The 20,737-nt window shown below is 38.0% G+C and overlaps 1 protein-coding gene across 1 annotated transcript in view; it reads left to right on the top strand.

Annotated features, from left to right (window-relative positions):
• Window positions 1-20,737, top strand: part of CEP112 (centrosomal protein 112) — a 311,127-nt gene that overhangs the window by 166,434 nt on the left and 123,956 nt on the right. The window contains exon 21 of the mRNA XM_054573071.1: window positions 11,436-11,666. Coding sequence (XP_054429046.1) covers window positions 11,436-11,666 — 231 coding nt within the window. The remainder of the gene's footprint in view (window positions 1-11,435; window positions 11,667-20,737) is intronic.

Below are 20,737 nucleotides of genomic sequence, written 5' to 3' on the forward strand. Positions count from 1 at the left end.
CTAAAGAAACACGAGAAAATGTCATACAGAAAACTTTTGTCAATACAATGGCCTAATGTTTTTTTCTATTTACATCTATTCTACTGTTTGTTTTCTGAGATGCTTCACAGAATCAGTTTACAAATGTTTTGGACAAATTCCTGACTAGTAAATTCATATGGCACTTTTTCTGAGAAATTTGGAGCCATTCAGAAAACTTGTATCTGTTATTTTAGAATTCAGTTATCCGGTGTCCTGTGAAACATCTTATGGTTGTCATTTACTGTGTTCTTGGAAGAATGGTCAGTAAGGGATTTCTGTCATTGGTGCAACTAAGGGATATACGTTTTAGGGTTAGGAAGATGAGGATAATGATTAATCAATTACTGCGATGAATAACTTAAAACAGCATAGGGAAACCTTACCTGTGCTCCACAGGGCAGTCGTCATATGTGCTTTAATAAGAGTGACACATTTCCTTTCTGTTGCCAAAGTGACTAACACAACACAGGCACAGTTGCATCAATCTGGAAAGTACATTAGACTGCCCCTAGGGTACAGTGGTGTCCTAGTGAGTTGAAGGTATAAAGTCTAAGTGGAAGGAGAACTTAGAAGAATACTCTGAGAAATAGAAACTGCATGAAAAACTGAAATATTATTAGAAATAAATACAAGTCTGATTGAGGCAAAACTTTCTGCATAAATCTCGAACATCTTGTTGAAATGTAATTTCATGATGCAATAAATTTGAGTGAGAAACAAAATATCAGTCTATATTAAAATGCTATTATTTCCGATAGGGAATTCACCAATGCATGGAAAATCACTCCATGTGGAAATATCTAACATGGGCTTTTCCCCACTAATGTTATATTAGATTTCTTTAGCATTGACATGTTAATTGAATAGTTTTTATTTATCCAGCCAGCAGCTCTTTGTAAAATAAAATAGAAGGAATAACGATCGCCGAAGTTTTATTTAAAAACTTAAGATAGTGCCCCAGTCACTTGAGTCTAAACCTCTGTGCAAAATGTCTATGAGTTCTAGAGCAAGAAGCTTTGATAAAAGCAAGTGCCGTCTAACAGAGCAGGTGAGGGAAGTGAGAGGGCCTGAGAGCTGATTCTGATTACTACTTGCAAAGTTTGTGAACTAAAACTATACCTTAATCCAGAGATTTTCAACTGGTGCACTGAAGGAATTGTAAAACATGCAGTACCCGACTAGGCAGGGGCGCTGACCTCTTTTCCCTTAGATAGTCAAATAAAAAATGACAACAGCCAGCACAACAATAGTCATCCCATGCGAATGAATCAGAATTAATACCTATTTTTTTGTCAGATAAGCAAAAAATATATTTCTTGGTATGCTGCAGAATTTTAGTAATTAGTTTATGTGTGCCAAGAGATGAAGAGGGTTGAAAAATCGCTACCTTAATTCAATCGTTTAGAGTTCCATTTTATTATTTTTGATGAGTGATAATACCAACGTTTTTATTATAAGGATTTCAAATAAGTGTGTGAAGTTGCTTGTAAAATTTGGAAGCATATAGAGCACACACATGTGCACAATAGTTTTCTAAATTGTGTACTTGAAACTCAGAGGATTATTTAAGTGATGTGGCTTGTATTAGGCATAACATTTCATTAACAGCATCCATTTTATTATATACATTCAATTATGATCATACAGAACTGGGAAAAGAATCTTTCCTTATGACCTTTGAAATTATTATATGGTATATACCCACATTCAAGGCATCTTGTACTGAACAAAGAATAAAAACAAATAAAAAACCTTTTACATAGTTTTCTTCTAATAATAGTAACATGTACTTTCCGATCTCTGATGACATTGTTAATTAAGTTTCTGCCTCCTTATTGGCTGCTTTACTTTGGAACTGCCTAGAATAAAACTAAGGTCAGAGGGTTCTGTATCCATAGCAACGTGTCTCCCTGTTTCAGTACTTTTCAGGTACTTATTTCCACTCAAATAAATATTTTCGTAGGGTTTGCTGGTTTCTTTGTGGGGCTAGATGGCTCAAAAAATAGCCTGAGAATAAGCCTAGTAAAATCAGTACCCTAGGCCATGGCAGAGCGAGGAGACTGGATACCTAGGTAGCTAGGCATTAAAATCGACCTTTAAAATTATTAGGAGAGCCAGAAATTCAAGTTGGTCCATTTTAGGATAAAGAAATCAGCTCAAGAGGTCAGGAAATGGACAGGATGAGTCCCGGTAGTTAAAACAAGAGATAAGAAGGGTGTGATTACACATAAAATCAAGAACCTAATTACCCCTGCAGATTCGGGGTACCGGTAGCAACCTTAATTTTGGAACATGTGTAGAGTCAGGAATCCAAACCCCAGATTGTGAAGCAAGCATCCGAGATTAAGGGTAACAGAAAGATTTAGGCAGGCAGGTAACCACAGTTCATGGCTGTGAGCCTGTGTTGGAGGCGAGGTCTCGTTTGGCTGGAGCCCTGTTGGACGTGCCCTTCTTGGCGGGGAATGATCAGAGAGTGGCTGGGCAAGTGTGAGCTCGTGCTTGAGGTTAAATGGAAGAGAGAGGATGAAAGGAGTTTCTGAACCTTTTAGTTAATAAAAAGGGAAATGATCTTGTAAATCATCTTTCTCATGTATTGTCAGGTGACTGTTCAGCACACTGAGTAAGTACAGCAGACAACTAGTAGCTACCAGTAGTCTAATGGGCATTGGCAACTTGGTGAAAACTGACTGGTGGAAATTAAAGGGAGTTATACGGACAGAGCTTTTAACTACAGAACAAAACCCTCAACCTTAAAATATGTTTGATGTTTATTAGTATTTAATGGGAAGAAATCGATTCACCTATTTATCAAAATGTTAAGCTAATTGAAACATTTAATTTTTTTTGTTTATCTCTAAATTTATTTATTGCACTTTTCTATGGGTTTTGAAAAATCTGTAAGTATCTGTGATCTTGATCTAGGCAACATCTGTTCCTTAGTTTGTTTTAAAAGTTTTGTAACTAGGATGAGCATCTGTAGCTGAGCGTTTGATTATCTAAGATGCATAACTACTTAGATTTCATAACTGTCTAGTTTAACCAGCTATAATGTTGGAAAGACTTTAACATTCTATTTAGTAAGATGAATCCTTAAATTGATAGTCTAAATTTATCTATGAATTAATTTTAAACCTTTGTTTTTATATATCATTGTTATGAATCATGTTTCTAATGTCTCTATGCCAGTAATTATAGAACTATCTATACCTTTTAAATATATACTTGAATATATTTAAGAATATCCTGTTTTACACTCTTATACACCCTCAGCTAACACAAAATGTTTAATATAATTGAGAGTAGTTTTAATGTGGAAAAGCCAAATGATTGAGAAATTAACAAGTATATATTTTACATTTATAAGCAGGGGTAAATAATATCACCATGGATTCAGTTAGTGCAATTTTTTTCTGGTTATCTGCTCTGGTTTTGCCCACAAAATATCTTTTTATATTAGGGGAATTCACTTTATGAATAGAGAAGTAAAAGCCACAAGTAACAGATCATGTGCAAAAATACAGATTATTGCAATAAACTGTTGCACAGACTCATGGGGTTGCTGTGTTGATGCCAAAATCCTCCAGGATGCTTTCATGAGTGGGGGGGATGAAGAGTGATGTAACCTCTCTCTTGACTGACTTTATACCCTAAATATAATACAAGGTGTTCTGGCACCCTAAGGCACCTTGGGGAGACCCGCCTGGACAGTAAAGCTGTCCTTAGAGGTGAGTCGGCTGGGAAGGGCACGGTGCTACCAAGATGGAGTTATTCACCATCATTGCCTTACTGGCTTTATAATGTATGTCCATTAGACTGGATACTTGAGCTTCTTGCCCAATTCCTAGTGAGTCCATCAAGAATTACACTATTTTATGCACTTCGTGAAAGGAGTATTAAACTAGATACCCTCACTTGTAACCTGGTGCTTGGGGAATTAAAAAGATTGAAATAATAGTAACATTTCGGGTTTATTTCCTTAGATAAGACTAGCTTATAGTAGTATGTTTTTAATGCACACTTAAATTACAAATGCGATTCTGGTATTTACATGGTACTGATTTAAAACATAACATGTGATCCTTTTGTATTAGTTTCTGCATATTTTTAAAGAATTAGTTGCATGGAATGCACAGAATGCATGAAAATGTATGCATAATTGGAAGGAAATGCTGTTAGAAGTACTCATCAGGGAGGACACACCTTGTCCCTTCTGACGGAGGCAGTCACTGAGCCAGCGGCCCAGGGCTCTTCCTCCGTTCATTGGCCTGCTGTGGGAAGGTCAGCCATGTGTGCTTCAGAGTGTTCTAGGCCTTCCTATGTTTAACTGAGCAGCCAGAACTTCTGAATACTTTGCTTCAGTAATGTCGTATGGTTGTTAGCACAGTAATTAGCGTTTTCCGATTGGCACTAGTATAACATGTGGGCCATTATGATCTTAGCGTGGACAGAATATTTGCATAGAGTGGCTAATAAGAACTGGTAGAAAACCTAGGTCAAAATTTTGCTTTTTTTGGAAATGAGAAGTACAGTAAGTGGAGAGAGCGTTGAAAATCCGCTTTCCAGTTGCTTGATTGTCATTCTTTATAGAAAGTTTCTAGTGAAGAAGAATTCAGCTTGAATTTTATTCTTCTTCCAAGGCCAAATAGGTTACCTGTCACTCCTGGAAACACTCTGTCAAGAAATTTTTCTAGATGCTGCAAATAACATCTTCCCAACATCTAGTCCTCCAGGTCATTAGCCCTGGTGTGCGCCTCAGCGAGCTGTGGGTGATGTGTCTGCGTTGGCTTTTCAATACTTAGACGTTATATTCTCAAGATGAGAATACAACATGCTATTTGAAGCTAGTTTTTTACTGTCATTATTCTCAAGTGGAATATTTCTACTTTCATGATTCCATTTGAATCTAGAAAATTTATACATATTTATTTTTGTGCTTCTGTTAAATAATTTCATTTCTAAAATAAATGCTAATATATAGTTATTTCAAGTGTAGTAAACATTCATTTGCAAATTTCCAAAATAGGTCAATGTGCTATGAATCTTTTATTCCTTGTAATTGTAACTTAATCTAAAAGCAAGTTGCTATAGGTCTTGACTCACTTCCCTCAACAATAATTTTGAATTAGATGATATGGGTAGTTCTAGAATAAACTAGAAATTTCAACATCAGCTATGAATTTTTAGTAGTATTGTCATTACTCACAAAAAACAAATACTGCCATAATGTTTGCCAGTTCATGTGACTCATTATGTATTTCACTTTTTTTTTTCCCATATAGGCATTTAAATTAATGAGTGCTTTTCTTTTATACTTTTACCCTATTCCTGTTTTTTTAATACTCTGGCTGGAATAATCTCTTCTTTTGCAGGTAAAAACATTTTTTCTTTCTTGACGTAAGTCCCTTGTAGTATGTTCAAAATGAATATTGTTCTAAAATTTTTAACCAAATTAAAGTTTTTCTTGTCTTTCCTATATGTTAAACTGTCTTCTTTTTCATAGTGCAATTTAGCGGTGTCATTGTGATCAGCAATACCGCATTCTAATCTTTTGTATAGAATCCCCTCCAGAGCTGAGCGATTCTTTTGGAATTTGGGAGAATTTAAGTCCTTTTTTCACCTGGTCACCATAGGTTAACCCCAATCACTTAAACCTCATACATTTATATAACTTCACAATGATAACTGGTGTTTATAATAATGACCTCGAATTATTTTATGGTCCTGGAATATTTTCAAAATCTTCAAAGAAAGATTAAAGCAGTATAAATGTATATGCAGCAACTTGCCCTTCTCAGTACAATACTTTCGTTTCCTGCTGTGTATGATACTTACAATGAATTCATCTCCCTTATATGCAAACCATGCAGACAAACTGCCTTACTTCTCCCTGTATGAGACAAAATGAAAGGACCACGTGAATAAAAGGTGAAAAAAATACCTAGGAGGCCCCTTACCTGAAGGGGTATGTACAGAAGTACTCTGACCTTTTCTACCTGATGTAACCGGCCAAGAAATTAGATGATCATTTCTTCAAACCTTTACCCATTTGTGAGGTTTTCATCCCTGTGGCATTTAGCTGTAACTTCCTTGGAATGATAAAGATGAAGACAGTGTTTTACTGCCCTTCCCTATACCTGACAGAGATTAGCAGGCATACCTCGGCCCTTGCTCTCTGCACTCACCCATAATTCATTGTTAAGAAACAAAGGTGTGTTTTAATTCAGTGATATCTTACCCTTCAAGTATGTATGAAGCAGTGATAATGTGTGACCAAAGGTTATCCACTTCCATGTTCTTCTTCCTAATTCTAACCTATGTGACCAACCAAAGAACGTCTGAGGAAGACGGGAGAAGGGTCCCTGTGCTTAGGTTCCTTGCCCTTTCACTGCAGAAGGAAATTGCCAGTGAGGAGGAGGTCAGGAGCTTGGACTTCTTCTCTTGAAATGTAGCCCCAGTTTCCTCTGAGGATTCTTTCTCCTTGATAAACCACATGGGTAAATGAGACCACAACTCTTTGGAAATGGGCAATTAAGCTTCATTAATGATATGGACCGTTCACCTTCTTAAAATGTGATTTGGTGAGGAAGCAATTGGTGTATAGGTGGATGGATACATAGATGGACAGAAAAACCAATGGCTGACAGCTGACTAGAGAGCTAGGAACTAAGACTGGAAAGTCTGGAAAGACCCAAGAACTATGTCAGAGCAAGAGTTGACTTGGAGGTACTCACCATTCTCTGAACTCCTCTGCTTCAAACAAGTCTGAATTTACACCTTCTGATCCTGCCTTTTATCATTTTGTTTCTTTTTAATTCTCCTTATTCATATTGTCTGACCCCACTACTGTCTGAACCACGGTGTTCAATACACAGCAGTTGTCCTGCTTCAGAACAGAACTGACTTGTGTTTAAGTATTATATTTAATTCACCGGTAACATGTTAATCATCTATCATTATTTCTCGTGTTTTTCCTTGTGAGACAATGTTTTGTTACAAGGTGAAGCTCTCTTTCCTGCTAGAATTCCTATGGGAGTTTTTACAACAGAAGTGAAAATTCTCTTGCATATGATATTTATAAAATAGTGCTAAAAGGTGAAAAGACCATGAAGTTAAAATAATGTGTTTTCTTTGAATCTTTAAGCATAAATCCAAATACATACTTATGTCCAGCATAATGAAAATAGAGAAATTCTTTTGATTAGTTTTATATAATTTAAAATAATAAGTTTATTTTAATGTTAACCATACATTATTCAAATGTATTCTAAAACTATTAATGTTGTTCTAAAGAAAATGCGTTATTTTGAATTAACTGTTTTACAATTGAGGGTTGAAATGTTCATGACAAAAGGGAAAATTGTTATTAGAGGTTTGCATTTTTATAAAAAAATAGAAAAACTATTAAAATAATTATTATATTACAGTTTGAGTAATTATTCCTGACGCCTGGGCATAAAACCTTTGCACCATCCTTTAAATTTTTTTATGCTGTGTCTGATTGTCAAATAGTATTTAAGCACTCAGGCATACAAACAAAATGAACATCATGAAGTGACCACCCAAGTGAAGAATTAGAACATTATTAAAACCGTTGCCTCTGCCTATAGGTCCTTCCTTTCCCGTATTCCTGCCATCCCTGTCCCAGAACCAACCATTGTATTTAACTCAGTGGTAGTACTGGCTCACTGTCCCCACATACAGGGAGGTAAGTTTTATTAGTCTTGAGTATGTACCTAGGAACGGAGAGAGTTGACTTTCGTCTATTGTGTAAGGACGGCATCTGATTTAATTCGTTCTCCCTCTGAATAACTTACTGTCTTAGCACAATTTTTAGACTGGTCCATCATTTGCCCACTAAGCTGTGACGCTAGCTCTCTCCCATGTGAGCCAGTTTCTAGGCTCCCCATTATGTTCCATTAGTCAAGTTCTTCTATTTTCTATGACAGCGATTTTCAACGATGTGCCGCAAGAATTTTTAAAACATGCAATATCTAACTATTTAGTAAGGGGCCCTGACCTCTTTTCCCTTTGGTTGTCAGATAAAAAATGGCAACAGCCAACACTACAATAGCCATCCGGTGTGAATGCCCTGTCTTGAACTATAAATATATAGACCATTTAATAGAGCTGTATCTTATTGGTCACATCATATAATAAGGTTGCATTTGATTTGTTAATTCTTGGTATCAGAAATCTTTATATACAAGTTTAGGCACCTGAGTTTTTAAAAAGTCACTTTGGAGCAAAAAGGGTAATTACTTTTTTGTGTAAATCAGTCAAAATGATATCTTTTTTGTCAGATTGGCAAAAAAGTAAATTTTTTGGTATGGTGCAGGATTTAGTAATTACAGTTAATGTGTGCCATGAAATTGAAAAGGTTGAAAATTGCCGCTCTATGATCCTATCACACTCTGCGTGAATTTTAGACATTATATCAGGTCGTAACGTGGTATGGGATGTCATACCACTTGTCTCTCTTTCAGGAGTATCAGGGCACCGTGTTCATCCCTGTACCTTTTGGGCTCACCTTGTCAAGTTTTTTGAAAGTTTTTATTGAGATTTTAACTGAACTTTCATGGATTGGTGCTGTCAGTCAGTTTGGGGAAAACTGATGGAGAGGCTTTCTATTGCCACAGTATGTCTCAGTTATTTAGATCTTCTTTAATGTCTTTCACAAAGGCTTGCAGAGTTTTGCACATCTTTTGGTAGACGTTCCTGAAAATCCTATATTTGTTATAGTTGTAAATGATATTTTATTATTTTTTGCTGGTGTATGAAAATTACAAATGATTTTTTAACATTAATCTTTTATTCAGACACTTTTTGAAACTCTCTAATTCCTAATAATTTGTACATTCATTTTGCATTTTCTCTATAGAAAATCCTAATACCCATGATTAAAGATAGGTTTTTTTAATCATGAATTTATGTATACAAGTAATGGTAGTAGGTATTCTTTTCTTCTTCCTGATTTTAAAAGGGCTATTTTAAAATTTCACAATAAAAAACAAATAAAAATGCAGAGTTTTTGGTAACTACCTTTTTTCTGGTTAAGAATGGTCTTTTCTGTTCTCTATTTCCCTATGCTGTCATGGAATTGTATCAAATGTTTTTCTGTGTATTGAGATAATCGTAAGGCTTTTTTCTTTTAATACTTTACTGGAGTAAATCATATTTTAGGTTATTTTCTAACATTATACCAATATTGTCCTTTTCAATTCTTTCATGATATATTATTACTAAAATCAATTTGTTAATAATTGTTGAGGTTGACCTGAGATTCTTCTTTTTTGAAAATGTTTTTTAATTGATGTATGTCAGCCTCATAAATTAAGTTGTTGAATAACCCTTTTTCTACTCTCTGAAAGAATTAATATCAGAATGAGTTATTTGTTTCTTAAATACTTGGTGGAACTGGCCAATAAAGCCATCTGGGCTTGATATTTCATTTCTGGAAAGGTTTTTGACTACTATTTACATTTTTCTAATGGTTATAGAATGACTCATATTTTCCATTTTTTCTTGTCAGTTTTGGTAAATTTTATAGCTTAGAGATTTTAATTTTTATTTAAATTTGATATTTATTGGCATTTATAGATTTTTATAAATGTTAAACTGCCCTTGTATTTTTTGCAACTTAGTGATTACATATTTTTACACTTTATTGCACTTGGTTTGCTAATAATTCATTTAGGATTTTTATGTCTGTGTTCATGAGTGAGTCTGCCTATAATTTTTATTTCTCTTCCATCTCAGATGTGCCCTGTTTTATTCAGTTTTACAGAATCCTTCCCAGCTCAAAGTAACTGCTTCCTCTTCTGAACTCTTACGGCACTTTATCTTCTCTTACGGCTCTATGGCTCGCGCGTGTGTTATGTATGTGTGTAGCTTATGTTTTATAGTCTAAACTCTCTTAGGGAAAATATTTTTCTGCAAGCCACTCATCATGGTGGCTTCCACATCATAGAGTCTAATAAGAAGTGAGTTATACATAGTTATAAATTAAAGAGTGGAAGTGTGGAGAGGGGAGTCTGGCAAAGTGAGCGCTCAAGAAACTCTGATCATCTGCATTTGTTTTTTCAACTCCTCACCCCAGCAAGGTGCTGCTTGCCTTGGCGCAGCCCAGATCACAGCAGCCCCTTGTTGGTTTCTTGCTTCTAACGTGGCGATGGGACAGATAGGGTTGTCCTCTGGTAACAAAAGAGAGAGGCAAGAGCAGCAAGTAAAGCGTTCTTCCACCGCCCCCACCCCCACCCCCACCCCCACCCCTTCTTACATCAGTTTCCTGGTTTTCTCCCCAGGCTGCGCCTCCTTCCCTTGAACACAAGCGTAGTCTTCAGGTCAGGCCAGCCTGGGAGGGTGACCTTGTTTGGAAGAAGGGTCTTTGCAGTGCAGTGAAACTGAAATAAGGCCATGCTGGATTAGGGTGGGTCCGAAATCAAAGATGACCAATGTCCTTGTAAGAAGAGGGAAATTTGGACCCAGACAGACATGCAGACACACAAAGAAAGCCACGTGAAGATGGAGGCAGACATCGGAGTGATGTATCTACAAACCAAGGAATGCCAGGGATTGCCAGCAAACCCTGGAGGCTAAGAGAGAGGCATGGAACAGATTCTCCCTCAGAACCTCTGGCCGGCCCAGCCCTGCCAGCACCTTGGTTTTCAACTGGTAGCCTGTGGAGCGTCAGAGAATGAATGTCTGTTGTCCTAAGCCACCCAGTTCATGGTACTTTGTTATGACATCCCTAGAAAACTAATAATCCCACGTGTTTGAGAATTTAAAAACATACTTCTAAAAGATTTGTAAGTCAAAAAAAATAGTAGTGGAAGTTTAAAAATGTTTTGAACTGAATGTCAATGAAAATACCATATATCTAAACCTAAGTGATTAAATGTAAGCAATAATTAGAGGAGTATTTGGAGTCTTAAGTTTATCAATCAAAAAAGAAGAAAGGATAAAAATAAATGAATTATATATCCAAAATAAGAAATTAGAAGAAGGGATATGAAATAAACCCAAGGATGTAGAACAAAGGACGTAAAAATAAGAGCAGAAATCACTGAAATAAAAACAAAAATACAATATCAAGTACTAGATGAATCTCAATGTTGAATATTTGAAAAAGTTAGTACCAGAATAATGCATGTCATATTCCATTTACATAGATATTTTAAACAAGTAAAACTAAACATGGTATCTATGGTAAGACGTCCTAGGCAGTATTTACACCTGACTTAGGAAGGAATGGCCTGTGATTGGAGAATGAGAGAAAGAAGGCAGGGAGGGAAGGAGGAGGAAAAGTAGACGGAAGGAAGGAAATGGACATTTTTGTACTTTTGTTAGTCTTTTGCAATTCTTTGATGATTTTCCTGTTGTTAGCATCTGCCCATTTTTTCGTTTTTCAAAACAAGGTTATTGCTGACATGGAGGCCCAAGTTCACAAGCTGAGGGAGGAGCTGATTAATGTGAACTCACAGCGGAAGCAGCAGCTGGTAGAGCTCGGTCTGCTCCGTGAAGAGGAGAAGCAGAGGGCCGCGAGGGACCACGAGGCTGCGGTCAGCAAGCTGAAGGCCGAGTCAGAAAAGATGAAAATAGAGCTGAAAAAGACTCATGCAGCTGAGACAGAGATGACATTGGAAAAGGTAAGGCACCCACCTTAAATTTTTAGAGGCAATTGAAACCCCTGTTTGAAATCCATGGCTGCCACCCTTATATTTAATCTCTAAAAGGTGGTATACATAGAATACTCTTGAGATCTATGAACTTTTCCAGTGAGTAATTAAAGTATCTTGCTGTTGTCCAAGCACCACTAAAATTATATAAGGAGTTTCCTAACTTTTTTGTTGACTTTAGTTGAAGGAATTGTATGGAATATTCCATTAATTAAATGTTTGTTAATGCACATTGTGATAAAAACAATGTTATAATATTGTCAAATATTATACTGGTTAGAAATACTGGGGCTGTGGCCCTAGATTTTGTTTGATTAAGACTAAGTTTCAGACATTTTCTAGATTGTCTAATAATTATTTCTATATCTTACAGTTTTTCTAAGTGTAACACATACAATGACATGTTTTCCAAGATTGATATTTCAGACTAAGAAAAGCTTCTTAAAAATTATATAGTTTTGAAATAGATGTCAATGTACTGTTTAAACATTTGGGGTTGATTTATATTCCAGGAAAAGAATCAAATATTCTTTCTTTTGATGTTTTGCAAGAGAATTAAATATTTTAATTGGGTAGTAAAGGCGAATTGTTTTTAAGCATAACAAATGTAAATCGTCCCATGAGTTTCTTAAGACCAATCTACATCTTGGAACAAAGAAACTTGAAAAGTGTACCTGAGGAGTCTTCTAATTCTGTTTAATTTCTTCCTCTCTCCTTCATCTTTCAAGAATTTGAACGCTTCATAGTGTATACAACACCATTCTAGGCACTACTCCATTGATTTTACATGGGTTGGGACCCTCAGGCGCTTACCTTACAGTACCTAAATTTATCTAAGAATCAGATTCAGCCAACTTTGCCCTTGGCGGCATGGCTCTGAACCCAGAAATATACAGGAAAATGGCTCTACAGAGGCAAGAGGGAGCCTGGCTTCTTGGAGAAACAGCAAGGAGGCCAGCGTGGCTGAAATGATGGCAGGAGGAGGAGGAGGGGATAAGCCAGGGAGGAAAGCGCCGAGGGGGACCGGGTCCTGTAGGTGCGTCCAGGCCTTTGAGAGGGCTTTGCTTTGCTGCTCCGGGAGCGGAGGAGGCTTGACAGGTTTGAGCAGAGGAGTGGCATGGCCTGACTCACATTTGAATAGGATCTCTCTGCCTGCTAGTGCTGAGAATGGACTGAATTGAGGGACCACTGCAAAAGTAGGGAGGCTACTTTAAAGGCTTTAGACAAGAGATGAGAGAGGCTTGGGCTCCAGGCAGTCGGAGTGAAGGTGGAAAACAATCAGATTTGGATAATCTTCTGAAGATGGAGCTGACTGGACTTCCTGCTGGTTCAGAAATAGAGGGGAGCGGCGGGGGGGCGGGGGGGGAGACGTGGGGCAGAGGAGCGGGATAGGGAGCACTCAGGAGGATTGCCAAGGTGACTTGCTGGAGCCAGTGGACAAGTGGAATTACCCTTTGCTGACAGGGAGGAGACTGAAAGGACAACAGGTTGGCCAGTAGACTGTGTCCCAGTGGAGATGCCTTTTATACCTCCAAATGGGCTGCCGGTGACAGTTCCATCAAAGCAGTACAAAGTGGTCATATTTTGATGCTAAAACCAAGTCTCAGGGAGTAGAGAAATTTCCTTATATGGGATAGTTTTAGTCCTCTGACAAAGGCAAGTGAAAGACACCAAGGGAGAGTGCAGGCGGCATTGCACTTACCTTTCTGGTGACTCACACACACTCCCCTTGACTTCAGTTGTCTCTGCTGCCAGTCCCAAGGATTTCTAAGTAAATGTCCTTAAATGGCACAGATACCAGTGGAGCTCGATTTAAGAAAATTGGACGTACCAAAGCCAGACTCATAAAACATACAAGGTAGGCCTTGACTTTCTTGCATAATACAGGGTCCAGCAGAAGTAAGGTTTGCTTGAGTATGGTTGGTAGGGTACATGAATGTCTCGCACGAGATGGACAGCAATTTGAACATTTCACCTAAAGTGTCACATGGTGTGCTTGAGTGTGATATTGGTATGTCACAGAATTACATGCTTATGATTTTGTAATAAAAAGGGCTGTTATTTGTGTGAGATCCTGTATATTCACATTTTAAATGTTTCTTTGTAATGGATACAATTTTTCAAGTACAGGTTTATATGTGTTATTAACTAATTGACAGTTTACAGATCATTGAAAATAGTATTAGGAATCCTGGGTAATTCATTTGGCAAACATTTCTGGAAGATTTTCCATATCCCACAAAGGTGTTATCCCAGACACTGTGGAGGCACACAGAACAAAGAAAAAAGAGGTGCCGTCTTCAAGGACATTCTGAAAAAGAGTGAGGAGGCACACAAGCACACACATATACACAGGAGGGTGATGCAAGGCCGAGTATGAATTGGGGGAGAACTGCTTTCTGTTAAGGTAATCAGGGAAGGTTAACTAGAAAATATGCCACTTGAACTACATGTAAGTAATGTGCAGGATTTGGACCAGCAGATAGATGGCATTCCAAGCAGAAGGAATAACAGCAGCACGAGCCAACAGAACTGTGTACAGGGCATAGAGGTTGACCAAGGAGAGTGTTTAGTGGTCAGGCTAAAAGACAACTAGGGATCACTGAATGAGAGTCTTCAAAGCTGTGGTAAGTATTTTAGCTTCACTGGGTAAACAGTGAGAAGCTACTGAAGATGTTTAGGTAATGAGGTGTCAATAGCCAAGTGATTGTTAGGAAAATCGGTCAGTGTTGGCCAGATGCCCTAACAGCAGGAGCAGTTGGTGGGGGCTGGACAGAGCCAAGCAAGGGGCCCCTGAGGGCACAGTAGAGGTGTTGGAAGGCAGTGAGAATACAGCTGTGAAGATGGGCCCGGGGACACGTGCTGGACAACCGTCTCAGTCTCAGTGATGGCATCGATTGGAATGGCTATACATTGACCGTTAATAAATTGGGAATGTAGGAGAACTTTGTGATTTGGGGAGGGAAAAGATGAACTCAGTTTTGAACATGTTGAATTTGAAGTGCCAGAGCTACACCCAGCCGTGACCTTCATTTGCTGTTGAAGGAACATTTGTAGGTAATCACAAGGCAGGACTGGGAAAAACAGCTGTAGGAATCACCCACAGAGAGGGCCTGTTCAAGAGGGAAACAGAAAGAAAACAAATATTGGTGAAGGAAGAGGCTGAGAGGAAACAGTCAAGGAAGGGCCATCAAGGTCAGAGGAATATGAGAAGAATGTGTTTTCATGGAGATAAAGGGAGAGAATATTTAGAAAGGAGGATTGTCAAGAATGTGACAGAAAATCAGGAGGGATAAAGGTGGAGGAAAGGTCACAGGATTTGAAACTGAGAAGTCATTGATGATCTTGGACAGAGCACTGAAAATGATAGTGTGGACAGAAACGCGGTTGCAAAAGATAAGTGAGAGAGCAGGGAGCAAGTGGGGATTGGTGAATACGCTATTGTTTTTGGAAAATCTGATATTAAAAGGAAGGTGTAGCCCCGAAGAGCAGCAGGAATTAAGGAGAATATATTTTTAGGCTGAAAATGTCTTGAAATACATGAGAAGAAACAGATGGAGAGGAAGAGCTTAACGATGCAAAGAGCCATAGATGCTTGCTGGCTTGTGATCTGAGGGACGAGGGTGTGAGCGCGGTTGCCAGCACAGGCCCGCCCTCTCCCCTTGGTTACAAGGATCTGGCCACAAAGGACTGTGGTCTGCCCCGAAATGTGCCTCGCCCTCTCCTGCCTCCGGGTCTTCGCACCTGTCACTCCTCTGCCTGGAATGTTCTCTGTGATTTTCTTATGGCCACCATCCTCCTCCCCATCACTCCGCACTTCTCAGTGTGTCCTTCCCTGACCTTTCTATCTACCTTTACCTTTACCATCTTATCTTTTCCCTTGGTCTTCAAAGTTCGTCTCACTATCTCAAATCATCTTTTAAGCTTTTTGCTTGTTTATTTTCTATTTACCCCTATTCGGATGGAAGCTCCATCAGCGGGACCTTGTCTGTCTAGTTCATTTCTGTACTGCTAGTGTCTGGAAACTGTGGCCCATGGTAGCGTGGCAGCCTGAGCCTGGAGGGATGGAAAGTTCCTGAACTGAACTGAGAGCACAAGTAATACAGGAAGTTAGAAATGGGGTTTGAGCATAGTAATTTTAACTGACAAGAATAAATGTTAATCAGAACATGGGGACTTGGCTGAGGCAGTCTAGGGAGTGGGTCGCGAGCCCTATGTGGCCTGGTGGTTACTGCCATGAGTTTGGCCTTGCCGAGAGGGTGGAATGAGCCAACCCCAAAGTCCGTGTGTAAAATGAGAAGGGCTGGGCTCTTGATATGAAGATTAATTTTATTTCTGATTGTTAAGTGTTTTTATTTAACTAGTAAAAGGAGGTTAGCCATTGCCAAAAGCAGTGAAGACCTGGACTGTGGATTCCCTGAAAATAGTCCTTGCTAAATATTTGTTTTTAAACTCTAGGATCATATGGGAGGCCTGGTTCAAAGTAGGCATTCATAGATGCTAAGTCAGTGGGTAAAAGAATGACGATGAACTGAGAAATGGAGTGTAGCTGCTGTGGATGGTCATACAAATAAGTAAAACATTGTTACTGATTTATCTAAATTTGATTTTCACCCATTATAAGTACTTTAGATAGGATAAAATATATCTTTACAGTCAAATATTTATATGACTAAATCATATCATTCTCAGATATGGTTTGAATTTTCAGTACACAAACTAGACATTTAAGCTGTTATTATAAAAGTCTGAATTAACACTGATAAGGTGCTAGGTAGTTCTGTTGCTAGATGTTTTGTCATTCTGCATGTTACTTAAATTCCTCTTGTTGGATCTTATAAAAGGCTTAATGTTTTATGATGTTTAAACAAATCTGAAAGTTAAAGTATTTGCTAGCTGTTCAAAATCCAGTCAGAATCAAGGTGTTTAGAAATTAATTTTCTATTATTAAATATAAAATTGAGATTCCAACAGAAGAGGAAAATAACACCAGAAAAATAAATAATCTAAGTGTAACACTCCTGTGGTTCTAGGCTGTGCCGGTAGCACTTACAGTGTTAAGGTTGTAAAAGAATTTCTAAGTGCAGATCCCGTGTAGCTTCTGTCAGTGACAATTTATACCTACTTGATATCTTCAGTGGATTTGACTTAAGAGAAACATGAAATACCTCCACAAGGTCAAAATTCTTGAAATAGAGAATCTAAGAGAATAAATGATTGGCACTTGCAACGTGAAAGCTGCTTTTCTAGTCTTTTAAAATCTTTTCCAACCAAATTGAAACAAAGTCCATAAAATATGAACCTTTGAAAAATTAAAGAACACTACTAAGTGATGGTACTGGGTAGTTTCAGAAGACTGGTGAAAACTTTGGTATGTAAAATTTGCCATTGTACAAGAAATCTACTCAGCTATTTTTAAAATAACTCTTCTCGATCTAGAAGATATTTTAGAAAACATGGAAAATAGAGAAGAGTGTAAAATTCCCTGTTACTACCATCTCTTAGAGAAAACCAGTAGCAATAATGTGATGTATGTGTAAAATAGCCATGTTAACTGAGACCATACTAATTAAACTGTTGAGTCTTCTGCTTTTTAAAAAGGTATGCTAGGAATATTCCAATATCATTTAAAGTTCTTTAAAACTATAGTTTCATTGTTTTGTGATATTCCATTTTACTAATGTAGCATAATTTACAGAGGTATTCCTTTATTTTTAAGTACTTTTAAGAATGAAATTGAACATTTATAATAGGTTTGTTACTCACATTTCATTTTCTGCAATTGCCAGTTTACATTCTTGGTCAGTTTCTCTTCTATTAGTGTCCTAATGGTTTTCTCATCACCTTTATACAAACTTATTTTATATTTAGAATGATAAAACACTTATCTTTGTGGTGAATATATTCAGTATTCACCTTTTAATTTTATCATTTTATTTTATGATACACACAAAAAACTCTTTGTACTTAGTGTAATCTGTCCATCATTTCCTTTGTGAGTTCTTTATTATAAGTAGTAGTTTTCAGCTTTACAATTTGATATTTAAAAACAGATGAATACATCAAACATTTTCTACACCATACACTACTAAGTAAAAAGCGCTTATGAAATTGACATAGCATTTACCAGCTTGGGTTCCTGGTCTATAATTTTAATGGTATCTGAAGGATTATCCTGGAATTCTGCCAGCCTGAAATCATTAAAAGGCTTTGAGCAACAATTCAGCATCTTTTTCAAATTTAAGAAAAGCCCCATATGGCATAATTATTCAAGGCCAAGGTCATAGAAACTACTTAAACCTTTGAAATTTATAATTAAAGGATTAATATTAACTTATGAAGACATTGTCATTTTGGCTTAAAATGGATTTTTAATCTCAATTATGTTCTTTTTTTACTTTGATCTTTTTTCTTTGCTAAAAATATAAAATTTTAAATTAAATGTTATCCTCAAACAGTTTAGATTTATAAAAAGTGATTGACAAACAAGATTTAGTATGGTTTGTACAGTACTCCACAAATGTGGATGAACTTCAAATGGTCATTTTCCTCTGGGTATATAAGCCACAGCTTGATATAATGAACTACAATGATACTTCTAAACATGAAAATAAATTAATTTACAGTAGGAAAAACACGCACAAATGACAACTTGAAAAACTTTAGGTATGCACAAAGTTTTGCATAAAGGAGTGCTATGATCTGACTTAGGCTTGAAAAGATCATTTTAGTTGCATGAAAACGAAGGCAAGAAACTCAAAAAGGGCAGTGTAATGATCCAAGGGAGAGATGGTGCAGCCTTGGACTAGGACAGTAGTCAGATTCTGGGTATATTTTAAAGTTGGGACCAGCACGGCTTTCTGATGGATTTGACTTGGCACGTGAGACCAAGAAAAAGTAAGCCACAGATGAGCTTACACACAGGGGAAATAAGAAAATACACTAGTCAATTTCTCTATGGGATGGGATTATATGTAATTTTAAAATTGTATTGTTCAGTCCTTCCTTAATCTTCTATATTTTAACCATTCTGTGAGCTGAACAGTAATGTACAGAAGTCACCATCTAGCTATATTGCTGTCCCACCCCTAAGCCCTAGGGCGTCTTCAGCCTGCCTCCCCTTTTCTGTTCCTGAAAGACCAGAGTCACAAAGAGAAGATACGCTGGCCCTTAAGCACTTTGAGCACTGGCTTTGCGTTAGCTGACATCAGAAACTGAGCAGTATGATTGTGATGTCGCTTGCCCCTGCTCACCCCTACCTGAGAGGTTGCGGGGAGGGGGGCGGGGGGAGGCGGGGGCGCGGGGGGGGCTCATTCTCAAATACCCAGTCTCCTAGCCCAAGTCACCTTTCTGTCAGGGCAGGAAGGCTGTGCCCTAATTAGCATCACAGAGAAGCGGAAGCTCGGCCTGGCTGCAGCCAGCGCCTGGGGCTCTCACCTTTGCTTCAGTGACCTCAGTGGGGGCCAGAGGAAATGTGGACCCCTCTGACTTTAGACTACTCATCCCTCAAGGAAAGCCAAGCCTCGGGCCGGATAGAAATGAAAGGAGAAAATAACAATGACCCTGAGTCACAGCAGCCTGGTAGTCTGAGGCCCCTGAGGGACACAGGACCATCTGGCCTCAAAGAGAAGAAGGTAAGACTGGGACACCCTTTGTGTTCCTGAGACAGGGATCTTTCTAAAAATCAAAGCTCATTGCCAGGCTGGATTAGGCACTGGCAATGTAAAAACAGCCTGCACCCTCAATGAGATTTATTTTAATGGGTCAGGGATAATGGAACAAATGAAACTGTGATTACACTGAGCTGAAATTAGAGTCATTTTCTAGATCTGTTGGACAGCATGCTCTGCGGAACACCCAGGGAGGTGTCTGGAAGTACGTGGGGAGGGGTAGAATCAGGCAGAACCTTCTGGATGAGATAGCTTGTAAGCTAATAGCTTTCCCCTTCCTTGCTTAAAAACTTACAAAGTGCCATTGCCCACAACAAAGTGAAGTTGCCACAGCTCCTTAGTTTTCTGGGCAAGGATTTGCATAATCCCACTTTTCCTCTTCTACTTGTCCTCTGTTTCTTCTTATTTATTTTAATTAATATTTTAGGCTACAGTTTAGGCATTGAGTACATTTAAATTGTGCAACCATCACCGCCATTCATCTCCAGAACTTCATGCATCATGCAAAACTTAAACTGTACCCAGTAAACACTAGCTCCCTGTCTCCTCCTCCTCCTCCCAGCCCCTGGCAGCCACCATTCTACTAGTCGCTGTATATTTGACTACTCTAGGGACCTCATGTGAGTGGAATCAAACAATATTTCACTCAGCCTAATGTCTTCAAGGTTTATCTATGTCTTCAAGGTTTATCTATGTCATAGCATGTGGCAGAATTTCCTTTTTTAAAAAAGGCTGAATAATATTTCATTGTATGTATAGAAGACATTCTGTTTATTCCTGCATCCTCGTCAAGGGACATTTGGGTTGCCTCCACCTTTTGGCTCTTGTAAATAATGCAGATATGAATATGGGTATGTGAGTATCTGAGTGCCTGCTTTATACCCAGAAGTAGAATTGCTGAATCATATGGTAATTCTTTTTTGAAAATTTTTTTATTGTATTTTTTTATACTACCTTTTAGTCCCTTATACCCCTCTCTCCCCAGCAATTATCACACTGTTGTCCATGTCCATGAGTCTTTTTCCTTTTTGCTCAATCTCTCCGCTCCCTAACCACCCCCGCAATGGGTGTCATCCTGCTTTTTAGAGGAACGCCCCCTGCCGGTTTCCGTGCTGCAGCACCATTCGTAGTCCCACCTTCAGTGCGCCAAGGTTCCAGCTTCTCTACACCATTGCCAACAATTGTTGTTTTCAGTTTGTTTTTATAAGAATGATCGTGATGAGTATGAAGTGGTATCTTCTACCTTTCTTTTTTTTTAATAGTTTATATATTTTTTTACAGCAGTTTTTGGTTCACAACAAAATTGAGAGGAATCTGCTACCTTTCTTAACCGTCTCCCCCAGCACAGATACAGTCTGTGCTCTGCCCAAT

This window comes from Pteronotus mesoamericanus, unplaced genomic scaffold, assembly GCF_021234165.1.
Source record: "Pteronotus mesoamericanus isolate MK-2021 breed Mesoamerican mustached bat unplaced genomic scaffold, CSHL_Meso_final contig_246, whole genome shotgun sequence".
Lineage (NCBI taxonomy): Eukaryota > Metazoa > Chordata > Mammalia > Chiroptera > Mormoopidae > Pteronotus > Pteronotus mesoamericanus.